General features: G+C 45.6%; 1 protein-coding gene across 1 annotated transcript; it reads left to right on the forward strand.

Moving 5' to 3' along the window:
• The first annotated feature begins 688 nt into the window (after positions 1–688).
• On the forward strand, positions 689–7,109 carry LOC117645473. The gene is made up of 4 exons (XM_034385710.1): positions 689–846; positions 2,187–2,365; positions 4,183–4,387; positions 6,726–7,109. The coding sequence occupies exons 1-4, from the start codon at positions 796–798 to the stop codon at positions 7,038–7,040; spliced, it is 750 nt and encodes a 249-aa protein (XP_034241601.1). The 5' UTR covers positions 689–795; the 3' UTR covers positions 7,041–7,109.
• Positions 7,110–22,249: the final 15,140 nt, after the last annotated feature.

The raw sequence follows: 22,249 nt of genomic DNA on the forward strand, positions 1-22,249 counted from the left end.
ATTTGGGTGTCCAGGACTTTTGACTTCAGCATCGTGTTGAGGGAGTGCTAGACTACCAGGAACCCGCCAGCGGTCGTCGTCGGACCTCCGGTGCGCCCAGGATGCCGACGAACGAGGGTGCCGTGCCGCCATACAGATCAACACCGTTGTCGCCACCACCCAGGTGGTGGTTCCTGGTGGTGTCTACGAGGGCCCCGGGACACGGGGAGTCCAACGCCGAGGTCGCCGACGCTCTAGGACAAGTGGTCTCGAAGTCAATCTGGGTAGGAGTGTGGGGAAAGCAAACAAGTTGTATAAAAGGGATAGGGGGTGGCTCAAGGGTGGCTACGAATGGCAGTGGTATACCAATGTGGTCGATATGCCACCCGTCAAAATTTAAACTTGGCAATAAAAAGAAATAAAAATGCCGGGAAACTCGAAAAATACGTGCATATACTAATAAACTAAATGCACAATAGAAGGGAACTTTTACCCATAAATTGAGACATCTGACACAAGTATTTAGAAAAACGGCAAATTAAGTTTGTACGGAATTAAAAATAATGGTAGGACAAGTGGAGCCACCTGTTTACGAGCAAAGGTTTCGACGGTTCGAAAGGTCACAAGGCAAGTTAAGATTACAAAACTGCTTAAAGATCACATTTTTGCAAGCTGTTCTCCTATCTCGTCTAAAGGTCGGTCGACTGACGTCAAACGCCTTAAGTGGTTGGCGCCTGCAATAGAATACCGATCTACGCTTCTACAGTAAACGCGGCTGCACAACCACTGCCACTCGCAGCCCAGTGAACCGACATCATGGTGTCCAAAGCGCTACTCGTGGCCCTCGTCGCCCTCTGCTCTGTGCACGTAAGTTATCAATACTGCACCCAGCAAAAGGGTTTCTTTATTTTTGATTTTCTTGGTTTCTGTAAGAAAAAAAGATCTTGACACAAGAAGAATTTTTCTTCATTCAAAAAAGAAAATTGGATTCAGAAACATTTTTTTTTAAACCAAAAAAAGTTAATTTTTTTTGATCCAAGAATTCTTTTTATTTTTGAGGGGGGGGGGGGGGGCTGTTGGTGCGTATGCTTCTGTGGTGAAAGGGTACGGAAAGTTCGGTCAATTTTTGTGCCAAGATTTCCGTAGCCCTCTTATCAATGAACTCCGTAGGACCGTACAGTATTCTCCGAAGAACCGTACAGTCTTCTCCATAGGACCCGGCAAACTGGAAAGTCCTACGATGGAGACTGTACAGTCCTACTCTACTACAAATTCAAAAGCGTACATTGTATGCTCTACCTAGCATGCCTGCAAGCGGGCTTCAGCTAGCGCATGCCTGCCAAGCATGCACTTACTAGTGCATACATGCCAAGTACACGCTTACTGAAGCATGCATCTAGTGCATTGTCTGCATCAAGAAGCGTGTACATGGCATGTATGCACTAGCAAGTGCATGCTTGTCAGGCATGCACTAGCGAGAGCGTGCTTGTAGGCATGCTCCAGGTAGAGCGTAAAATGTATGCTTTTGCATTTGTAGAGTACGGAGAATACTGCAAAGTCCCACGGAGAATTACCAGGAGCTATTTGTTGTTTTTTTTTAATATTTGGTCGACATATAGGTTTTAAACCTTGCGCAAAGAATTTCAAATCCAAGAATTGTCCCAAAAATCTGTCAAAGTAACCACACCTTTTTATGGTCAGAATGAAGAAATCAAGGGAGCCAGATTTCTAAAACCTGTTTTGTTTCGCGTTTAATCTTAAAAACCGGAATAAAACCGTTTTCATGCCGCTTTTGGACATTCATTGGCAACTGTTGATTGAAATTTTTTGCGGACTACTCTTTCTTGCAACATGAAAGCTGATCATTTTAAGCTGTCACAAAATTCTACCTATGACGGTGTTCGAGATATATCCTGCGCGCAAGGTCCAAAAAATTGTAACTGATAAAATTTCAAGTGTTGGGGCCTAACCTTACCCCACAGTGACTAAACGAAAGTATGGTCAGGTTTGGTTGTACCAAAGCCCAAAGAGCGGAAAAGAAGAACCGAGAATCGCCCCCCCCCCTTTCCCCTCCCCTCTTTCCCCTCCCCTCTTTTGTACATGGACTTGCCTTGTTTAACCTTAACCTATGTCTCAAAACAAGAATGTCTAGTTTCATTCGGACTGCCGTGAGTGTCGAGGATGACAATTGTCTTTGTCGTCCGCAGACGCTCAACGCGTGGCCATGGGACAGGAAGACAACTACTGTCAGGACGACAACTACCACTGTGCCTGCTGTTATGAGCAGGGAGAAGTTTTTGGGCCTTCTTAGCCAGGCGGCTGAAAATGTCACCGCGGAGGTTGCGAAAAGCCACCAACTCGTGCAAGAAGCTGACGCAGCCGACAAGTAAGAACTAGAGTAGCCCAGAGGACTCTGGAAATTCACTGTTAGGAAAATCCGTACTTCTGGACGGAAAATATACTGAAGAATAAAGTAGGAAAGTACTGAATGTTTATACTTCTTCCATTTGCAATCATGTAAAGGTTACCAGACATAATGTCCATGAACTTAATGTCCAATGTCTCAATGTCCATGAATTTATGTCCATGTGCATAATGTCCAGGTTTTAATGTCCATGAATGTTAAGTCCAAGGGGTAAATGTCCACGCACAAATGACCATGTTTCATAATGTCCTTTAAATATTGGCCAGGAAATACTCCGTTCTGGCAGGAACATTCCAATGGTCAGGGAATCGCCATTTTTGGAGATACTTCCCGCGCGAGGGATGTTCGGGAGGCAGGAGTTCCATTGTTACCCGTCTCATAGTAAAAATTTTCAGTCATGGCAGAAATCATTCAATCTCATAAAGGAAAGCCCCAGTTAGTTTACCGCATGAGAAACGTCTTAGGGAGAGCGACAATAGGATCATCTGACCTAAGATATTTTCATAACAGCTGCACTCTTAAAAGCCTACGAATCATTTGCTTCATAACTACAAAGCAAATGAAGGCGTTGTAGAATTGCTTCGTATTATGAAGAAATGCTTCGTATTACGAAGGATTTTGCTTCATAATACGAAGCATTTCTTCGTAGATTTTACAATGCCTTCATTTTCTTCGTATTACAAAGCGATTCTTCGTAGAGTTTTCACTGTGTGTGGCGTGGTGTTGTTGCTGCGGAGTGCTGGTTCCCGGTGCTGCTGGACATTCTGACTCATGGACGAAATGGTTTCTGGACCTTAATTTGGAGGACCTTTTTATACATGGACATTTAAACCTCATGGACATTTTGGATCATGGACATTATTTCTGTGGACCTTATATGGTGGAATGTCATGTAAATACTGAGAATGAAAAAGTCATGATCAATACCCAATTTTGGGCGAGGTTTACTTTCTCACCCAAATTTGGGCGAGGAATGTTTCCTCGCCCAATTTTGGGTGAGGAAGGGTGTATCAGCTCCCTATATAGCTCCATGGTATTATGACCCAAATTTGGGTGAGGAAACTTTCCTCACCCAAATTTGGGCGAGGAAAATTTCCTCACCCAAATTTGGGTAGTAAAGAATTCCTCACCCAAAATTTTAGTCATGATCATGACTCTTTCATTCTCAGTGAACAGTTATGATAAAAAGGAAGTGCGAATGGACACAATGGACTTTCCTTACATGTCAGATTTTGATTAGGCATTTGACAGTTTGTAAGATAACGGTCAAACATTTGGCGTTTTGACGGATTATGGTTAGACATTCCTCACATTGTCATCAAAATGACCACTGTATATCCTAACCCGTTGCTGGTAGAAACCTAAAACTTAGAGTGACAATGGATATAGCTTTGTATATTACTCCCTGGAAAATAAATGCTCTGCGATGAAAATTCCAATTGTAACCAGGAAAAGTTACCTTCTAAAACGTAACAGGAACAAAGCTCGGACTGCACTTTCGTTACCTAGTCAAATTACAGCGAAAGCGGGTAATATGGACCACCAGTGGGTAATGTGGACCACCCCTAAAACTCCTCTTTGTGATCGGTGATGCCGACTACCTGTGGCATGGAAAACCGTGTCGGTCACTAGCATCCGATCTTTTAAGTAACTTGGCTCGAACCGATCATTTAGGAGAATTTCAGGGGTGGTCCACATTACCCACTGGTGGTCAATATTACCCGCATTTACGGTACCTCTGACTGAACTCAAATCTTTGTTATCTTGTTCCAATGCAGGGCTGGACAAGGCATTACGAAAGGCGTAGCAGACGTGAGTGCTTACACGAAGAAGTTCACTGACCAATTGAATGACTACGCTGCGAGAGTCATCAAAAATACCGTCGACACGGCACCCTGCGTTGACAGATACATGGACGACAAGGCTGAGATCGAGGCCTACTCCGTCGTCGGAGTAAAGGACTTAATCCAGACCGATATGCAGGTATGGCCCCACGGTAAAAACGGAAGCTGGTTTTCCCAGGAACACCCTGGAAATCGCCTATGTCTCTACCATAGGCTTCCTGGGAAAACCAGGTTTCGTATTTACCGTGCCCTCTCAATGCACCTGTGGAAAATGACCTGAAAGTGTAATTCATTCAGGGTTCTGCAAACGTCGAGAGCAGGTTTTAGTGCTACCTGTGAAAAAGTTCGGCTTGGTTTTGATTGATACTGCTTTTGCGACAAATTGCCACAGCACCATTGATAATCAACGAGGTAGACATTCTTTGAAAGATGCTAATAGAATACGTTTCAGGGTCTTGTAACTTTTCATAAAGTTTGTTTAGTACATTTCTTCTCAATAGTACTCAAGTCGGAGACAGTCTCGCACCAGTGGCGCCCTAAAAAGTGGAGCAGGTGACTAAGGTGACCAGTTTCAGAGCATGCCAAGTTTGGAGTGTACCTTGAAGCATTTTTGATGCAAGATTGTGGGATTGTCTCCTTAAGGCGTGCACAGATTGTTAACGTCGGGTAGTCCTTGGAATCACGCCGATGCGTTTTCAGTGAAGCCCATGTATAGCAGATGAAACATTTATTTTCCCTCAAGATGTGGTGGCAACTTCACGCTCAAAACCGGACGATGTATTTTGAGCATACATAGCACAAATAAATTTACTTTGTTTTACGAAGAAGTACACTCTTATTCCAGGAACGTGACACACGTTGTAACTGTCACGTTCGTTTGAACGTTGTGCCACGTCCGTTTGAATGTGAACAAGCTAATTTTTGGCCGTTTCACATCCAAACTTGGCGCTCAAACGAACGTAACATTTTGTCACGTTCGTTTCATTGTGAAGTCACGTACCTGGAATGAGAGTGTAGTTCGTAATGCGAAATTTCTTCGCAAGCTTGTGTATGCTCAAGATATATTTATTAACAAGTTGCTTTCCTTTGTAGGGCCCAAAATAGTTTGTAAGGTTTTCTCACACTCTCAGACTATTATTGACTTTTTGTCCTTTGTTAAAGAGTATTTTAAACAGCAATAAAAAGTACTATTTCCTCAATATTTATGTAGGATTTAGTTCGTTATATTGACATAAAGTCAATTTGCTGACAAAGAGTCAATACGCAATTGACTTAAAAAATAGTCAATAATTGATGACAATTTAGTCTTTATAGTGAACAATATTGTACTTGGTTACAAAGGAAATACTACATATTATTGCTGCTTAAACAAGCTAGGGCCCGCCCTTCCGTCGAACCGAGTTGCCAGCTCCGCTTCGCTGCGCCGGCAACTCGGTTCGACAGGGGGCCGGCCCGGCTTGGCCTGCCGGCGGCCTTTTCTCGGGCCTTCGGCCCTCGCATCAGACCCAACTTGGCCAGTCGAAGGCCCGGGCCTTCGGCCCGCTCGCATCACACACACCGTGAGCGGGTAAAGCAAAGTTATCGATGTACCATCGTGACTTAGGCCCTCCCTTCTATTCACAATATGCAATGGTCCTTACACTTTTTACTCCAACTGTCCTTAGAATATGCCCGTTTCATTTATCTCTTCGCCCTCATTCCGAAAATACCCATATTTGCCATGCTACTGCAACTCCTTGCAAAAGAGGCACAGCAGGAGCGCAAAACGAGTCCGTCGCACTTTTTCCCATAACTCATGAAGGCGGGCTCCTGGACCCCCCTTCCGACCCCTCGTTGAAGAGGTCTTGCCAAGACCTATCCAAAACTTAAGTAAAAAATTTTTAGTCGGTCGACCCCCTTTTTTCAAGATCCTGATGTGACTAATAGACGAAGTCGGGCTCCTGGGCCCCCTTTCCGACCCCTCGTTGAAAAGGTCTTGCTGAGACCAATCGAAATCTGCAATAATTTTTTTTAGTCGGTCGACCCCCTTTTTTGAAGATCCTGATCTGGCCAACTTGTAAAAGCGGCCGATGGGGTCGGGACCAGGTCCATTCATCTTGTCTCGTCGCCCCGATTCCAAAAATACCCCTATGTGCCCTGCTAGCACCAATAATGGCGGAAATCCCCCTCCCGCTCATGTAAACCATGATGCACCTGCAGCAGCCCTTGTGCGACCCGGACGGGATTTGCACCACCGGATTATTTGTTTGGACGGTACTCCTGAAGTACCCTCCAAATCTGGTTACTCTAGCTCAACTCCTTCCTTGTACACAGACGCCAACAACAACAACAACACACAGACACAAAGGCAAATGCATAGGCCCTCCCCCTATTTTTTGAATAGAAGGGCGGGCCAAAAACGACGTAAGCAAAAGACAAAATGTCAATAATGGAGAGAAAAAAGTCAATACGAGTCTGAGAGCACCCTGTGTTCGCAGGACGTGCGCGACACCGCCGTCAAAGCAGACGCCCTGCTGGAGAAGATTGCCTCCGTGAAGGCGCGCGGCGAGACCGAGGCGGCCAAGCCCGACGGCGAGTACGGCGGCGACGTGGACGCCATCCTGAAGGACGCCGACGAGCTCGTCAGCACGGCTGTGTGGAACAACGAGCACATCAACACCTTGGTGTACGACTTCAAGTTCGCCGCGGACGTGACCATCACCCTCAGTGACGCTCCAGACGACATCATGGCTGCCCAGGGCTACGGCACGCTTTGCATGCGACGTGTTGGCCGCAGTCTCAGCCAGCAGTAGGCGGCTCGCCAAAGATGGTTCGAGCTAAGGGCTGAACCGTTGAATTACACGATGAATATTGAGCACGGATGCATGTTTTTTTTTTTTACTAGAAGAAACCAATTGGTCTCAAAAGCCCCTACACTTGATTATACCCCCCCCCCCCCGGTCATAACTTTAAAGTCAGCGTTGATTTGACACATTTCAACAGGTTGGACCTCTAACATGGCACTGCACTGCAAATGCAAAGGCGATACTTAAGTACATTTTTTGGTGATACAATTGAATCGCACTGAAAACGTAAAGGTCGGACTGATGGCCCAATTATGGCGTGACCAACAGTCACGCTAAAAATTGGCGTGACACGAAATTCACGCCAAAAAACGGCGTGACATGTGAGTCAAGCCCTCATTTGGCGTGAATGACAACGCGTTTTATGAGACAAGTCACGCCAAAAAGCGGCATGACAAGAAAATCACGCCAATTTTTGGCGTGAATTTTTGAGTCACGCCGATTTTTGGCGTGACTTTTCTGTCATGCCGTTTATTGGCGTGACACTTTATTCACGCCCCTGCAGCGGCACGAAGTCACGCCGATAGATTTTCAGTGCGCCAACAAACGGCATTACGGAAAAGGATAGCCCTCAGAACGGCAATACACAGAAGTATCGCAAAAATTTGGCGATACTTTTGGGTATCGCCAAAACCGCGGCATTAAACTAAGGACTTCTCTCCTTGATTTGTTCCAAAAATGACAAAAAATTTGTTTCCCAAAAATGACCCGCTTTTGACCCTTCCCAAGGGTAGGTTAGGACAGGTCACTTGGGGGAATCAAGATGGCGACGGGTCACCTGGGGGCCTCTTTACTACTGGGGTCACTCGTTTTCACAAGAAGAGATGCACTCTCAAAAATTGTGTACCGACTACGCCCCAATACCCGTAATGAGCTAATTTATTTAAGGGGAGGTTCTGGTGAAAATCTTGCCATTTCCCAAATGGATCCCAGTGTCATAATTTGTTCGGAATATAAAATCTTTCTTTGAGGAGACTAAAATTTGATTTTTGAAGGCACATCCCAGCCCTAGGAACACAGACTTGTCGATCGACAGTCGAAATTGTATCGGCACGTCGATAGCCGATAACGTTATTTCGCTTGTCGAGCGACTGTCGTCGCACTGTCGCTCGGTCGACATTTGGTGACTCGATGTCGCCATTCTATCGGCCGGCCGATAACGCGCTCTCGACAACGCTGCGATAGTCGGTCGAAGACGAACGGCCGTTGTCGAGGAATTATCGGGGCCGATGCCAGTGCGATGTGAAAATTTCGACTATCGCGCTCCCGACAACCCTACGATAACGACTGGATGGCAACTGGCCGTTGTCGAGAAGCTGTCGAACTTGATGTTGTCACGATACGGAAAATCTCAGGAAACTCCGACCATCGCGCTTCCGACAACCAAGCGATAACGAATCGGTGGCGACCGGCCGTGGTCGTGGAGGAGGAGTCCTTACCTCAAAAGAGTTGATCCCCGTCCCCTACCTACACTTCCAAGAAGGGTTTTCCCGCTTGCTCACGGCGCTGGCAGGCCTTCAACCTTCCATGCAGCGACAAACAGGCAGTGGGTTTTCCAGTTTCCGCGAACTGATGTTCCCGGCACTGCTCGGCCTGTAGGCCAGCTGGGAAACCGCCGCGACCCCAGGCGACCCCAGCTACATCGCCGCGACACCACAATTTTTTTTCGCGACTCCAAAGTCGAGAACCGCTGCGCTAGGAAGCGAGGGAGTTGATTATACTCAACGTTCTAAGGGGCTGTTCATAAAATACGTCACGCGTTTTAGGGGGGGTGAGGGTATCGGCGAGTTGTGATGAGTTGTGACGCTGAGGGGGGTGGGGGTGTTGGGTATTGTGACGTATTTATAAAAAGACCGGTTTAATACGTCATTTTCGGGTGGGTAAGCAATGAAAACGCCCTCCCGCGAGGTAAAATATCTGTTTTTCAACTTACTGAAGCGTTTATTTTACTCGATTTTGTAAAGACTTAGAGAAATGAAATTAACTGATGCATTGTGCGCGATTTCTCGCTCATGCTCAAAAAGAACGTCACAAGAGGGTGGGGGGAGGGAGGGTCAGCCGAATGTGACGAAGTTGTGATAAGGGAGGGGTGGGGGGTCAAAAATGACCCAAAAACGCGTGACGTATTTTATGAACAGCCCCTAAGAGACAGGGGTACTCGGACGCTTCTCGGGGACTTCGTGAGTGGTCCGCGCCACGTAGGGCAGATGGTGAAGCCTGTCCGCTCAGCGTAAAACAAAAAGTTGCGGAATCCTCACAAGCCGCCGGCGCTACGGTGCAAGCGCTCCAAAGACGCGTGAAAATTCTAAGTCCCGATGTTGGCGTGGCTTGCGTTGGTGCGGCGCCGTACCCCCCTCCACCGCGCGCAGCAGCCGCACGTAGAGAGCCGCTACCCCCACCCCTGCGCGCCAGCAGCTCGCTGCGGCGCGCTCGGGGCAGGTGCTCGGAGCCGTGCAGCCGTCGTCCTCAACAAGTCCGGTAGTCTCGGGGTAAGCGTCCGCGCTACGATGCTACGGGACCGTGGTTCAACTCCTACCGGCGGCGGGCGCTGAAGCGTCCTTCCGGCGAGGCAAGCGGGTGCTAAGAAAATCGGAACACTCGGATCATCGACATCACTCAAGCATTTTTTTTTTTTTTTTTGGGGGGGGGGGGGGGGGGGCTGTTTGACTGCCGAGTTTGTGATGTCGAGATGTCATCGGATTCCGATGTCGAAAAATCATCGGCGACGACTGTCGTCCGACCTCGGAAGTTGGGCCATTTCGATGACGGAGAAACGTCGGGGCCAACAGTCGATCGACAATTTTAAGTCGAGGCACCGACAGTCGACCGACAATCTGTCGACTGATCTGTGCTACTAGGGAGGCTCTGAACCCAGTCGAAGAGTCTTTTTGAGCCTATTTTGGCTGTATCTTAAAATATCTCCTTGCGCATACTATTTTGTCGTAAAAGGTTGACCTTGACATTTTTCACTTCTTCGACTCATATTCAAAAGATTCCGGCATGCATAGCTCAAAACTTCCATTATATTATTAATTATTAGCTTTTTAAGCTGAAAAGTCCCTAAAAGTTGTCTATTTTGTACATTTTTGATCAATTTTAGTGAAATGCTTGGTTAGAAAGCTTGCGAATAAAAATGCAATTGACATTTTGAGATGGGCATGCCGGCATTTTTAAAAAATGAATCGAAGAAGTGAAAAATGTCTAAGCCAACCTTTTACGACAAAATAGTATGCGCAAGAAGATTTTTAAAGTTATAGCCTAAATGGGAGAAAAAGGCTCTGCGACTGGATTCAGGGCATAGAATGTGCCTCCCCAATGAAAAATTTTAATAAATACTTGATAAGACATCAAATTTTTAACAAATTTTCACAGTGGGACCTATTTAGGAGAAAATAGCATTTTCACCAGAACCTCCCCTTAATACTTGCAACGCCTTCCCATGACCCCCTTCGGATTTTGAACATTTTTTTTTCTAAAATGCCCTCACGGTAAGAAAAAACAACCTAAAATATTAGGTTGCTAAAAAATTTACTGGACGAGAAAACAAATGTTTTCTGAATTTGCCACTCGTTTTACTTAATTTGGGATTTTATAACTACTCTGAGGTTTTTGGTGCTCAGTGGCTGAAAATTGGTATTCTTATGTAAAATTGCCCTAGGGACAAGAATGTGGACACAATGACCTCCGGCCAATATCTTGAAAAATATTTACACACGACCAAATTTTACCGAAAATACCCAAATCTAGAGAAATTGGTCAAAACTATCTTTTCTCCACGATCTGTTGACGCCGTCTTGTAGATAAAGAGCCAATAAATTTAATGAGCACACGCCCAGGTTTCTAGCTCAATCCCTGCCCCCGAGAGGGATCGCGAGGAGATACCTCCACAACACTGAGGGGCTGTTGCCCCCTTGCCGCCCCTCCCAACATCACTGAAGTTGTTAACTGGAAGAAAGTCGTTTTAACCACTGTTAAAAAGTGTGATTTGGGCTATCCTCCGTCACATTTTTCTCTCAGTAACCGAACAAAGATGAGCGGTATAAAGCACATAAACAAACATACCGCAAACAAAAGCAACCAACACATACCAGCAACTTGAGTTTGTTTTTGAGCACTTTCACAACCGACCACACCGCACGCTGTTGCAATACCGGTTAGTGGGGACGTTAAGGGACAAAAAACAGGCCAACCTTGCACTTTGTGATGAAAACGAAATAATAGTCCTCCCTTATGTTTTCGGGGGTGCTCTATCGATCTGGATATGGTGCCACGCCGAAATCGGGCTCCTTCATCCTGTTCGAGGCCAAGAAGTGCTAAATCATCTACAAACGACGGCTAAATGACGTCTGATCAACTTGGTAGTGGGCTCATTTGATTCGTCTCTTCAAGACGGTCATTTTGACACCAATCTCGATAGTATGCGGTGCATAGGCGCGCATCCTGGCCGCCTAGAAGGTCCTCGAAGTGCCCCATCCTCTACAAAAGCATGCTTTACCGAGCAGATATCACTCCGGTTCGAGTGCCAATCGATTCCTACGCTTGAATCGAGTTTCTTGGACCCACCTGGTGACTGCAGGGCGTGCGCGCGCTCGCATCCTGGCCTCCTAGAAGGTCCTCGAAGTGCCCCATCCTCTACAAAAGCATGCCTTACCGAGCAGATATCATCCCGGTTTGGGTGCCAAGCGGTTGTTATGCGCGCATTTAATTTATTGAAGGAAGTGACTACTGCGAGGGGCGCGCTCGCACGCATCCTGGCTGCCCCAAAGGTGTTCGAAGTGCCCCATCCTCTACAAATGCATGCTTCACCGGTCTGATTTCGCCGTGGTTTAATTTTCTAGCAGCATGAGCACTTCAAACGCGTGTTAGCAAACTTCCGGGCCTTGGTTAAACAAAATTTGGACGGTTCTCGTATAAATGTATTTCTATCCACACATTTGAATGACCTTCCACCGTCTCTATTGATACGAGAAATGCACAAACTAGATTAACTGTCATTCTGTGTTGCTTCTTCGTATGTACTCTGCAAACTCAATTGTGTACCAGGCGCGCACTTCTTGGAGCATGCCTGCAGGCACACTTTTGCCGTAGCTAATGCATGCACAAATGCAAGTGTGTGCCTGAGGCCTGCACACAAGCAAGTGTGTGCCTGAGGCATGCAGCAAAGAAGTGTGTACCTGCCAGGCAATACACCAAGAAGTATATGCCTGCCGGGCACCAAGCAGTTGTGCCTGCAAGACATGCAGAAAAGAAGTGTGTGCCTGCCATGAATGCACCAAGAGGTGTGTGACTGCCAAGCATGCAGGAAAGAAGTGTGTGCCTACAGGCACGCACCAAGTGCATGCCGCACACAATTGAGTTTGCAGAGTATATACGAGGAAGCAACATAGAGTGTCTGTTAAACTAGTTTGTGCATTTTTTTATATCATTAAGGACGGTGGAAGGTCATTCAAATGTGTGGATAGAAATACATATAAAAGGGAACCGTCCAAATTTTGTTTTCACAGGGTTGCCACGCACCTGGAAAACAGGGAAAATCTGTAATTGTCAGGAAAATGAAGCTATGTCAGAAAGAACCGGGAAAACCTGGAAATGTCAGGGACATTCGTGGAAAACAGGTCAAAATACCTACTTTCTGGCCAAAAAGTCATAACGTGCGCCGGATGGGATATCCTTTCCACGCGCGAAAACTCCCTTCAAAAATTAGCCAAAATGTCAGGGAAAATGGCAAAAGATGTCTCTGAAAAACCTGGAAATGTCAGGTAAATCCGAAATTCCGGAAGCGCGGCAACCCTGTTTCACTAAGGGAGAGTGGGGTAATTCCGGACGCTTTTTTTTCTTTTTGGTCTTTGAGCTTGAATATGCTTCTTGGGTCAAATGTTACTACAGGAGAGTAAAGTATGGACCTTTACCTTCACAATGATATGCATGAAAGCCAAATCTCAGCAACGGTTTGGGAGATATAGGCGCCTAACAAAAGCCCTGCACGTGTCCGGAATTACCCCAGCCTGGGGTAATTCCGGACGACCTATGGGGCAATTCCGGACGACCTTAAAATTTGACACTACTCGAGCTTACTTTCGCTTGTTTTGATGTCAGACATGCTTTTAGGGGCCGTGCACAAATAACGTCACGCTTTTAGAGGGGGGTGGGGGTTCGCCAGGATGTGATGAGATGTGACGAGGGGGAGGGGGGGTGTCGAGCCCTTGTGACGTTATTTCCTTAAAACCCCTATGAAGTCGCCTTCTTCCGCAAACGACGGCGCTACGCTACTGCACTGCACACCGCGCGCTTTGCCAGCAAATATTTAAACTTTATTTGAACCCTGCAATTTTTTACTTAAGTCAAAATTCTAATGAAATTAAAATTCTTGACAGCAAGCATTGGTTTTCTTCTAAATTCCCATAAATAACGTCACAAGGGGGAAGGGGGGAGGGGGTTCAGCTGGATGTGACGAAATGTGACGAGAGGGGGGAGGGGGTCAAAAATGGTCAAAAAACGCGTGACGTTATTTGTGTACGGCCCCTTAGAAGGCGTACAAGGACATTTGCTGCGAACTGAAGTGTTTGATTATTACTCAAAGCATATTATAAGGAATAGTTTTTATCAAAACCCCTAAATTGACAACACTGTCTTGAGTAAAGCTCTTGAACATAGCTGCAATACTATTTTTCGTTCTTTCTTTATCCTTCTTAACGGTGGGGATGCATGTCCACAATTTTGAACCCACTACCTCAACATTATGCGGGAAATTGAAGAAAATAACCCTTATTGTCCGGATTTACCCCACAGGTAGTGAAAACCTTTGATGTTCAATTGTAAGAAAATGGCGAGCTATACGAGCACTCCCGAAACGCCAAAGTAAAGTCCAATGACCATATAATATGATAAAATTTTAGTCATAGGACTGAACTTGACAGTAAGGTACGATAAGTACATGGAAATACGAGGGAAAGTTGCAGCTTTTGCCTATTTTTGATGGTACTCAAATTTCGTGAAGCGACCACAGCCAAACGGTTTGACCTCCGACCTTAGCGATTTGGAATTATCATTTTTAACTGATTATCTTCCTCTGTTAGACGGGCTTTTGAGTTATCTTCACTCAAACCCAGTGAAAATCGAAGTGTCCGGAATTACCCCGTGTCCGGAATTACCCCACTCTCCCTTAAGCCTCTATTGTGACATTACCAAGGCCCGGAAGTTTGTTAACACGCGTTTGAAGTGCTCATGCTGCTAGAAAATTAAATCACGGCGAAATCAGACCGGTAAAGCATGCATTTGTAGAGGATGGGGCACTTCGAACACCATTGGGGCAGCCAGGATGCGTGCGAGCGCGCCCCTCGCAGTAGTCATTTGCTTCAATAAATTAAATGCGCGCATAACAACCGCTTAGCACCCAAACCGGGGTGATATCTGCTCGGTAAGGCATGCTTTTGTAGAGGATGGGGCACTTCGAGGACCTTCTAGGCGGCCAGGATGCGAGCGCGCGCGCGCCTTGCAGTCGCCAGGTGGGTCCACCAAACTCGATTCACGCATAGGAATCGATTGGCCTTCGAACCGGGGTGATATCTGCTCGGTAAAGCATGCTTTTGTAGAGGATGGGGCACTTCGAGGACCTTCTAGGCAGCCAGGATGCGCGCCTATGCACCGCATACTATCGAGATTGGTGTCAAAATGACCGTCTTGAAGAGACGAATCGAATGAGCCCACTACTAAGTTGATCAGACGTCATTTAGCCGTCGTTTGTAGATGATTTAGCACTTCTTGGCCTCGAACAGGATGAAGGAGCCCGATTTCGGCGTGGCACCATATCCAGATCGATAGAGCACCCCTGAAAACATAAAGTAAGACTATTATTTCGTTTTCATCACAAAGTGCAAGGTTGGAGCCCTTACCGTCCCCACTAGGTTGGCAGCGCGAAAACACAAGCGAACTGTGGGCCCCTTCGACTATCTTTATTCCAACTGGTAGCAGATAAGATAAGTCGTTCTGAGAACATTAAGGGGGTTCCTGTCGACATATCAAATCAACCCTGTTCCAAAATTCTGTAACCGAGTTACGAAGTAGAAGGTAGGTTTACGCCAGACCGCGTCTTGTCGTAAACAGGCTTCGCGATGTCTCGCTGCCTGTTCCTCCAATCCACGCCTGGCGTACCTACCTTGACTTGCGGCGCTAGCCTGCCTTCGGCAGGCAATGCTTGTCCACCGTCGGTTACTCCTAATTTGATGCATGCTGGACCCCCCTTCATTCTATATAGCGTTGCTTCATCTACAAATTACACGATCTTGACCCTTGTAACTTTTCAACTTGTCGAGGCCGGGGAACTCCGCCCCCAGACCCCCTTCCACCAAGAGAGGGGAGATCTGCTTGCAGAAAACTCGATTTTTCGCCGTTTTGTAGGTGTTCTTCGGCTATAAAAACCGAACCAGTTGAGCTAAGATAATGAAATTTCGCGTGTGCTGAGCCACGAACATACCTAATGAGCCTGCAAAATCTCAGCCGTTCAGGAGGAGTAGTGCACACACACACACACACACGCGCGCAGACAGACAAAACTTTTCAACCCCACTGGAGTAACGGGCTTCGCTATCGCTCAGCCAATTATTTTTGAGAATTGCAATTTAAAGTTGTATCCATTATACACAATTCTGTGGCAGGCGTCCAGGAAACCGTTTCGTTACACTGCAGGAAATAACCACAACAAAAGTACACAAATTTCTGTCAAATTTTTTATCAGGTTTTTGTTGTACTTTTAAAATACAACAATTGTTGTACGAAGTACAATGGAACCGACATGACGAGTGCTGGGCAGTCCCGGCCTCGTTGTGGTTTGTACAATTCTCGTTGTACTTTCTACAATCCCTGTTGTACTTTCATTGTACAGTTTTTGTTGTACATTTGTTGTACTATTCACACTTTTTCTTGCAGTGTACCATGCTACAAAACTCCGCGTAAAAACTATAGAGTAAGCCCAACAACAGCGTCTGCGTGTAGGTGTATGCCACCTGGGGTATAGAACATCCGAGTACATCCAGAAACCACTGGAAAATCAGGCATTCAAGCAAGATAGGTGTAACCCAGAACCGTGCCTCGTCGTAACAAGCTTCGCGATGCTGCGCCTGTGACAAACCACGCCTCGCGTTTACACACCTACCTAGGCCTGCGGCGGCGCTTCCTACTCGGCCCAGCTTGGCCTGCCGGCGGCGTCTTCGGCCGGCCTTCGGCCCTCGCATCAGACCCAACTCGGCAAGTCTCATCCCTTCAGACAGGCCTTCGGACTTCGCATCTGACACCCCATGAGAGAGGAACTCAAATATAACCATTGTCCTGCTTTAACAAGGCACACACTAAACTTCTTACGGATTCATCCTATCTGTATTACGGACATTTTTGTGCAATTGCAATTACGGATAGATTTTGCTTGTAATACGGATGAAATCATCCGTATTAAAGAGTTTTACGTCCGTAACATACAGACGAAAATATCCGTATGGTACGGACGTAAAACTCTTTGTAATACGGATGATTTCATCGTATTACAAGCAAAATCTATTCGTAATTGCAATTGCACAAAAATGTCCGTAATACAGATAAGATGTATCCGTAAGAAGTTTAGTGTGCAGGTTTGCGCCAGACCGCGTCTTGTCGTAACAGGCTTCGCGATGTCTCGCGGTCTGTTCCTCCAATCCGCGCCTGGCGTACCTACCTTGGCCTGCGGCGCTAGCCTGCCTTCGGCAGGCATTGGCTTGTCCATCGTCGGTTACTTCTTACTTGTTGCATGCACACTAAATTCTTATGGACTTTTTTTATGCATAGTTATGCATGCACAGATACCCAGCACACACTAAATTCTTATGGACTTTTTAAATGCATAAGGACGCATATTTTATGCATAGTTATGCATGCGCAGAAACGTCCATAAGGTATGTATAAAACTATGCATCACTGTGCACATTTTATGCGTCTTCCTGCACAAAATGAACACAGTGATGCATAATATTTAACATAACATATGGACGTATCTATCGCGAAGCCTGCTACGACATGCCATGTTCTGGCGCACACCTTTGTTTAGTATATTTTTTTCAAACTTAAGGTTGAACAGAAGACTTGAACTTTTGACAATGAAAGGTTCGGTCGATACGAAAGGTCAGAAGGCAAGTAACGATTACAAAACAGCTGAACGAAGTCGATTTCACAAGCTGTTTTCCTATCTCGAGTAGAGGTCGTTCGGCTGACGCGAAACGCTTCAAGGAAGTTTGCCTTAAGTGGTTGGCACCTGCAATTGAAAACTGATCGAAGCTCCGACGCTGCTACAGCAGAAGCTGTCGCACAACCACTGTCACCCGCATCCCCGCAAATCGACATCATGGTGTCCAGATCGCTTCTCGTGGCCCTTGTCGCCCTCTGCTTCGTGCACGTAAGTTGTCAATACTGTGTGCCCTTTTCTGAAGCAACTGCACTTTCAGACTCACTATTGACTTTCAATACATAGTATTCATATCCACAGCAGACGAAACCCATTTGCTGAACCCATTCAAATGGGCTTTTTTCATGCACCCATTTAATAAGGTCCAACCCAATCTTAAGGGCCTAACCAATGTAATAGGTGCATAAAAAGTACCGACACTGTCAACCAAATACTGAAAATTCATTATTTTTTCGTAAGAAGTCGATTTACCCACATCCAGTCTGAATTATCATCCTTATACATTCATACTTAAGGTCTGAAAAATACTGACTCCCTTTAGTCTTAATTTTCAGAGGGAGAGGGGAGAGGTTGTATGAAAATTCACACATCATGGTCCAGCAAATAAAACTCAGTAATTGTAAGAAAAAATCAGGGACAAGGAGTTTTAAATGTATTACTGGGGGTATAAAATATCAGTTATGTTCTTATCATTAATCAATGTATCCAATCGTAAATATTCTTTTAAGATCGTAATGAAAATCAGTGATGCTGGCCTAAAAAATTATTCTCAATTGTGTGGAACATCTGACGTCGAATTTTTAAATATAAAAACTTAAGAGATCTTACAACTTATCTATTTGTATAAACTTTTGTGCTGGACAATTTGTTTTTCAAATTGTACAAAACGGAAAATGGTTCAAAGCATGGAAAAATTAAGACAAGTTGCGCACAAGTAATATTTATTACATAGCACGTTCATTGGAAACACCTGAAATAAGCTCATATGCAACATGGAATTTAAAAAAATACATAAGTAGCATCGCTAAAATAATGAACAGCGAGACATTGGTCGCTCACGCTAACTCGAATCTGAAGTTGTCCTTAACCGATTGGCCTCAAAATCTCCAAGCAGGCCAGTGAGAGAAGCGACGGCAGGATCCTATATCGTATATCTGCATTCATCCTCCTGCTCCTACTTTGAGGGTTTATCAATAGGGTAAACCTGGAACAAAAAGATCAAAATTAAGATGCAGGAAAATGGACATTGCTCCCACTGAGTAATTCATTTACGTTACTTGACTGTGCAGAAATTCTAGAAATCGGTGAACCTCTCTGGGATAAGAGATGTTGAAGTTGAAGTAAGAAAGGATGACCGCCAGTACCCCTTGACAGAAATCTTTGGCGAGGGGGCCACCACCCCCGTAATCCTATGTACAAGTTTGCTGGTAATCTCTGGTAATCCATGGCGTAATCACGTAATCCTTGACAAAATACTGTCATTTTTGAACGTTTTTGAGTCATTTTCCAACCTTTTTTGAGCTATTTTTCAACGTTTTCGAACCAATTTTCGAAAATTTTGCGCGTAATCCCTGGTAAATATCCCGTAATCCCGCAATCTTGTGTACGCCTGAAATGAGAGTGGTGGCCCCCTCGATCTTTGGCCTTCAGTATGAACTGTCCACGAACGGTTACTTGAGAGCAAAGGTCAAAAATAGATGAACCTGATGATACAAAAAGTTGTCGGGAACTCAACAAAATACACAAATGCTCGGGACGAATCCAAATCTAAAACCGTGCCTCTAATTATGGGAAGAGGGCACTGAGAAACTCTGCTTCGCTGCCTCACAACACCTCATCACTTAGCTGGGCCTGAGGGACATGAGAGAGAGAGAGAGATTTAACACACAATACACTATAAGTAATGCATACATGCAGGGATAAAATGACCCACCTCCATAACCAAAAAAGAAGTTGCTATCCTTTTCACCAAAATATCTGATTACAAGTGTTACTGCTCCAATCAAGAAAGGCACTCCACTTGAATATGTATCAGATGCCTTAGTTGCTTTAACAATTAAATCCTTCATAGCTCGTTCCTTGTTAAAAAAGATTGAGCTTCGTCGTATTAACGGAAGAAAAATAATCAATCACCGTCTGAAGTGAGCTCAGCTCTGAAGGTTATTTTTGCCCATGAGAAGGTCAGCGTGTGCCATGTAAAAGGGATACCTCCGAAAGTGAGGCCAGTACTGCAAATGCAAAGGCGATACTTAAGCACATTTTTTGGCGATACAATTGAGTATCGCCAATAAACGGCCTTCCGGAAAAGTATTTCCTTCAAAACGGCGATACACAGAAGTATCGCCAAAATTTGGCGATACTTTTGGGTATCGCCGAAACCACGGCATTAAACTGAGAACTTGTCCCCTTGATTTGCTCAACGTGTATTGCTTAATCGTGGCAATACTCCGAAGTATCGCAAAATTTTGACGATACTTTGGGGTATCACCGTTTTGAAGGTTATACTTTACCGTAAGACCATTTATTGGCGACACTTAATTGTATCGCCAAAAAAAGTACTATAAGTACTGCCTTTCGATTTACAGTGAGGAAGCAAACACTTCCCTCCAATGGTCCGCTGTCACAGCTCCAGTGGCGCATGAGGCTCCTTTGCAGTGGGAAAGACTTTTTAATCATTGCCATGACATGGCTGTCATCATCAGCACTAGGAATGATCTGTAAATGACTTTAACCTGTCATAAAACCCAACATGTTATATTCGCACAGCCATAATTATTGGCTGAGCGATAGCGAAGCCTGTTACTCCAGTGGGGTTGAAAAGTTTTGTCTGTCTGTCTGTCGGTCTGTCTGTCCGCACTACTCCTCCTGAACGGCTCGGCCGATCTCGGTGAGATTTTGCACACTTGTTGGGTATGTCCTTGGCTCGGCACACGCGAAATTTCACCATCCTAGCTCAACTGGTTCAGTTTTTATAGGCGAAAAACACCGAAAAAACGGCGAAAAATAGAGTTTTCTGCAGATAGACCACTTCTGTCTTGGAGAAAGGGGGGTCTGGAGGGCGGAGCCCCCCAGCCTCGACAAGTTAAAAAGTGACAAGGGTCAAGATCGTGTTATCTGTAGATAAAACAACTCTATTTAGAATGTAGGGGGTCTGGGGGGCGGAGCCCCCCAGCATTCAACAAGTTAAAAAATAACCGACAACGGACAAGCCATTGCCTGCCGCAGGCAGGCTAGCGCCGCAGGCCAAGGTAGGTACGCCAGGCGTGGATTGGAGGAACAGGCAGCGAGACATCGCGAAGCCTGTTACGACAAGACGCGGTCTGGCGTAAACCTACCTTGTAGAGCTTGACAACAAACGGCCTTTGTCGTCCGCAGACGCTCAACGCATGGCCATGGGACAGGAAAACGACTACCACTGCGACACCGGTCATGAGCAGGGAAAAGTTTTTGGCCCGTCTCAGCCACGCGGCTGAAAATGTCACCGCGGAGGTTGCGAAAAGCCACCAACTCGTGCAAGAAGGTGACGCAGCCGACAAGTACGTAAGAAAGCAGGGTGATTCCATGTTAAGATCGCACACTTCCCGACTTCGATGTCTCCGATTTCGCTCATATTTGATGAATCGTCATCAATTAGTGTATAGATGACTCGTGCAAAATGGTTTTGGTCAGAAGTGGACCGTTCCGGAGATCTGGATACGAGAAGCTTCAGACAAAAAAAAACCACTTGGTCGGCGACATCCTAGGAGCGGGCGCTTGTGGTGTTTTATCGGTTCCTTGTATGTATACGAACTGCCGAAAAGACACTTGGACGAAATCCGACACCCCCTGTGGCTTTGGTACGGGTCTAAACACCCCAAAAATGGCTGTTTTCGAGGGTTTGGGACTAGATGGGTTCTCGCAAACCGAGATCCAAAAAAGTACCCAAATGGGTCTCAGATACTCAAAAAATGCGCTCTTTCGAATGCCGTGTCGAACGAGGCTCTACGACGTCGGGTTTGGATGCTACGGGCTCTCAAAGTTGCTCAATTTCACTATTGTTACTGAAGATTTGAGCATATCAGGGCCGTTTGAAGTAGACCATCGGCGATTTCGCTCCTCTTTGTCTTAAATGGTGCCTACCCATAGGTAAACACCCCCACAAAATTTCAGCCATGTCAGGCAATTATTAGAGGAACTGTGAACAATTTAAGTTTTGGGTCATTTTACCACTGGGCTTAGGTGGTTTTGGGTCCAGAAAAAATAATTTTTTTAGCTATCTACTTTTGATCAGCACCTCTTGAAACGCCTTTTTAACATGGTGCCTCAAAACTTTTTTTCGAGGGCAAACTTGTCTTTTTCTAGCTGTAATTAGAACATAACTTGGAAAAAAAGGTAAGTTTGCCCTCGAAAAAAAGTTTTGAGGCACCATGTTAAAAAGGCGTTTCAAGAGGTGCTGATCAAAAGTAGATAGCTAAAAAAATTATTTTTTCTGGACCCAAAACCACCTAAGCCCAGTGGTAAAATGACCCAAAACTTAAATTGTTCACAGTTCCTCTAATAATTGCCTGACATGGCTGAAATTTTGTGGGGGTGTTCACCTATGGGTAGGAACCATTTAAGACAAAGAGGAGCGAAATCGCCGATGGTCTACTTCAAACGGCCCTGATATGCTCAAATCTTCAGTAAAAATAGTGAAATTGAGCAATTTTGAGAGCCCGTAGCATCCAAACCCGACGTCGTAGAGCCTCGTTCGACACGGCATTCGAAAGAGCGCATTTTTTTGAGTATCTGAGACCCATTTGGGTACTTTTTTGGATCTCGGTTTGCGAGAACCCATCTAGTCCCAAACCCTCGAAAACAGCCATTTTTGAGGTGTTTAGACCCGTACCAAAGCCACAGGGGGTGTCGGATTTCGTCCAAGTGTCTTTTCGGCAGTTCGTATACATACAAGGAACCGATAAAACACCACAAG

The sequence above is a fragment of the Thrips palmi genome, unplaced genomic scaffold (genome assembly GCF_012932325.1).
Source record: "Thrips palmi isolate BJ-2018 unplaced genomic scaffold, TpBJ-2018v1 HiC_scaffold_18, whole genome shotgun sequence".
NCBI classification, from domain to species: domain Eukaryota; kingdom Metazoa; phylum Arthropoda; class Insecta; order Thysanoptera; family Thripidae; genus Thrips; species Thrips palmi.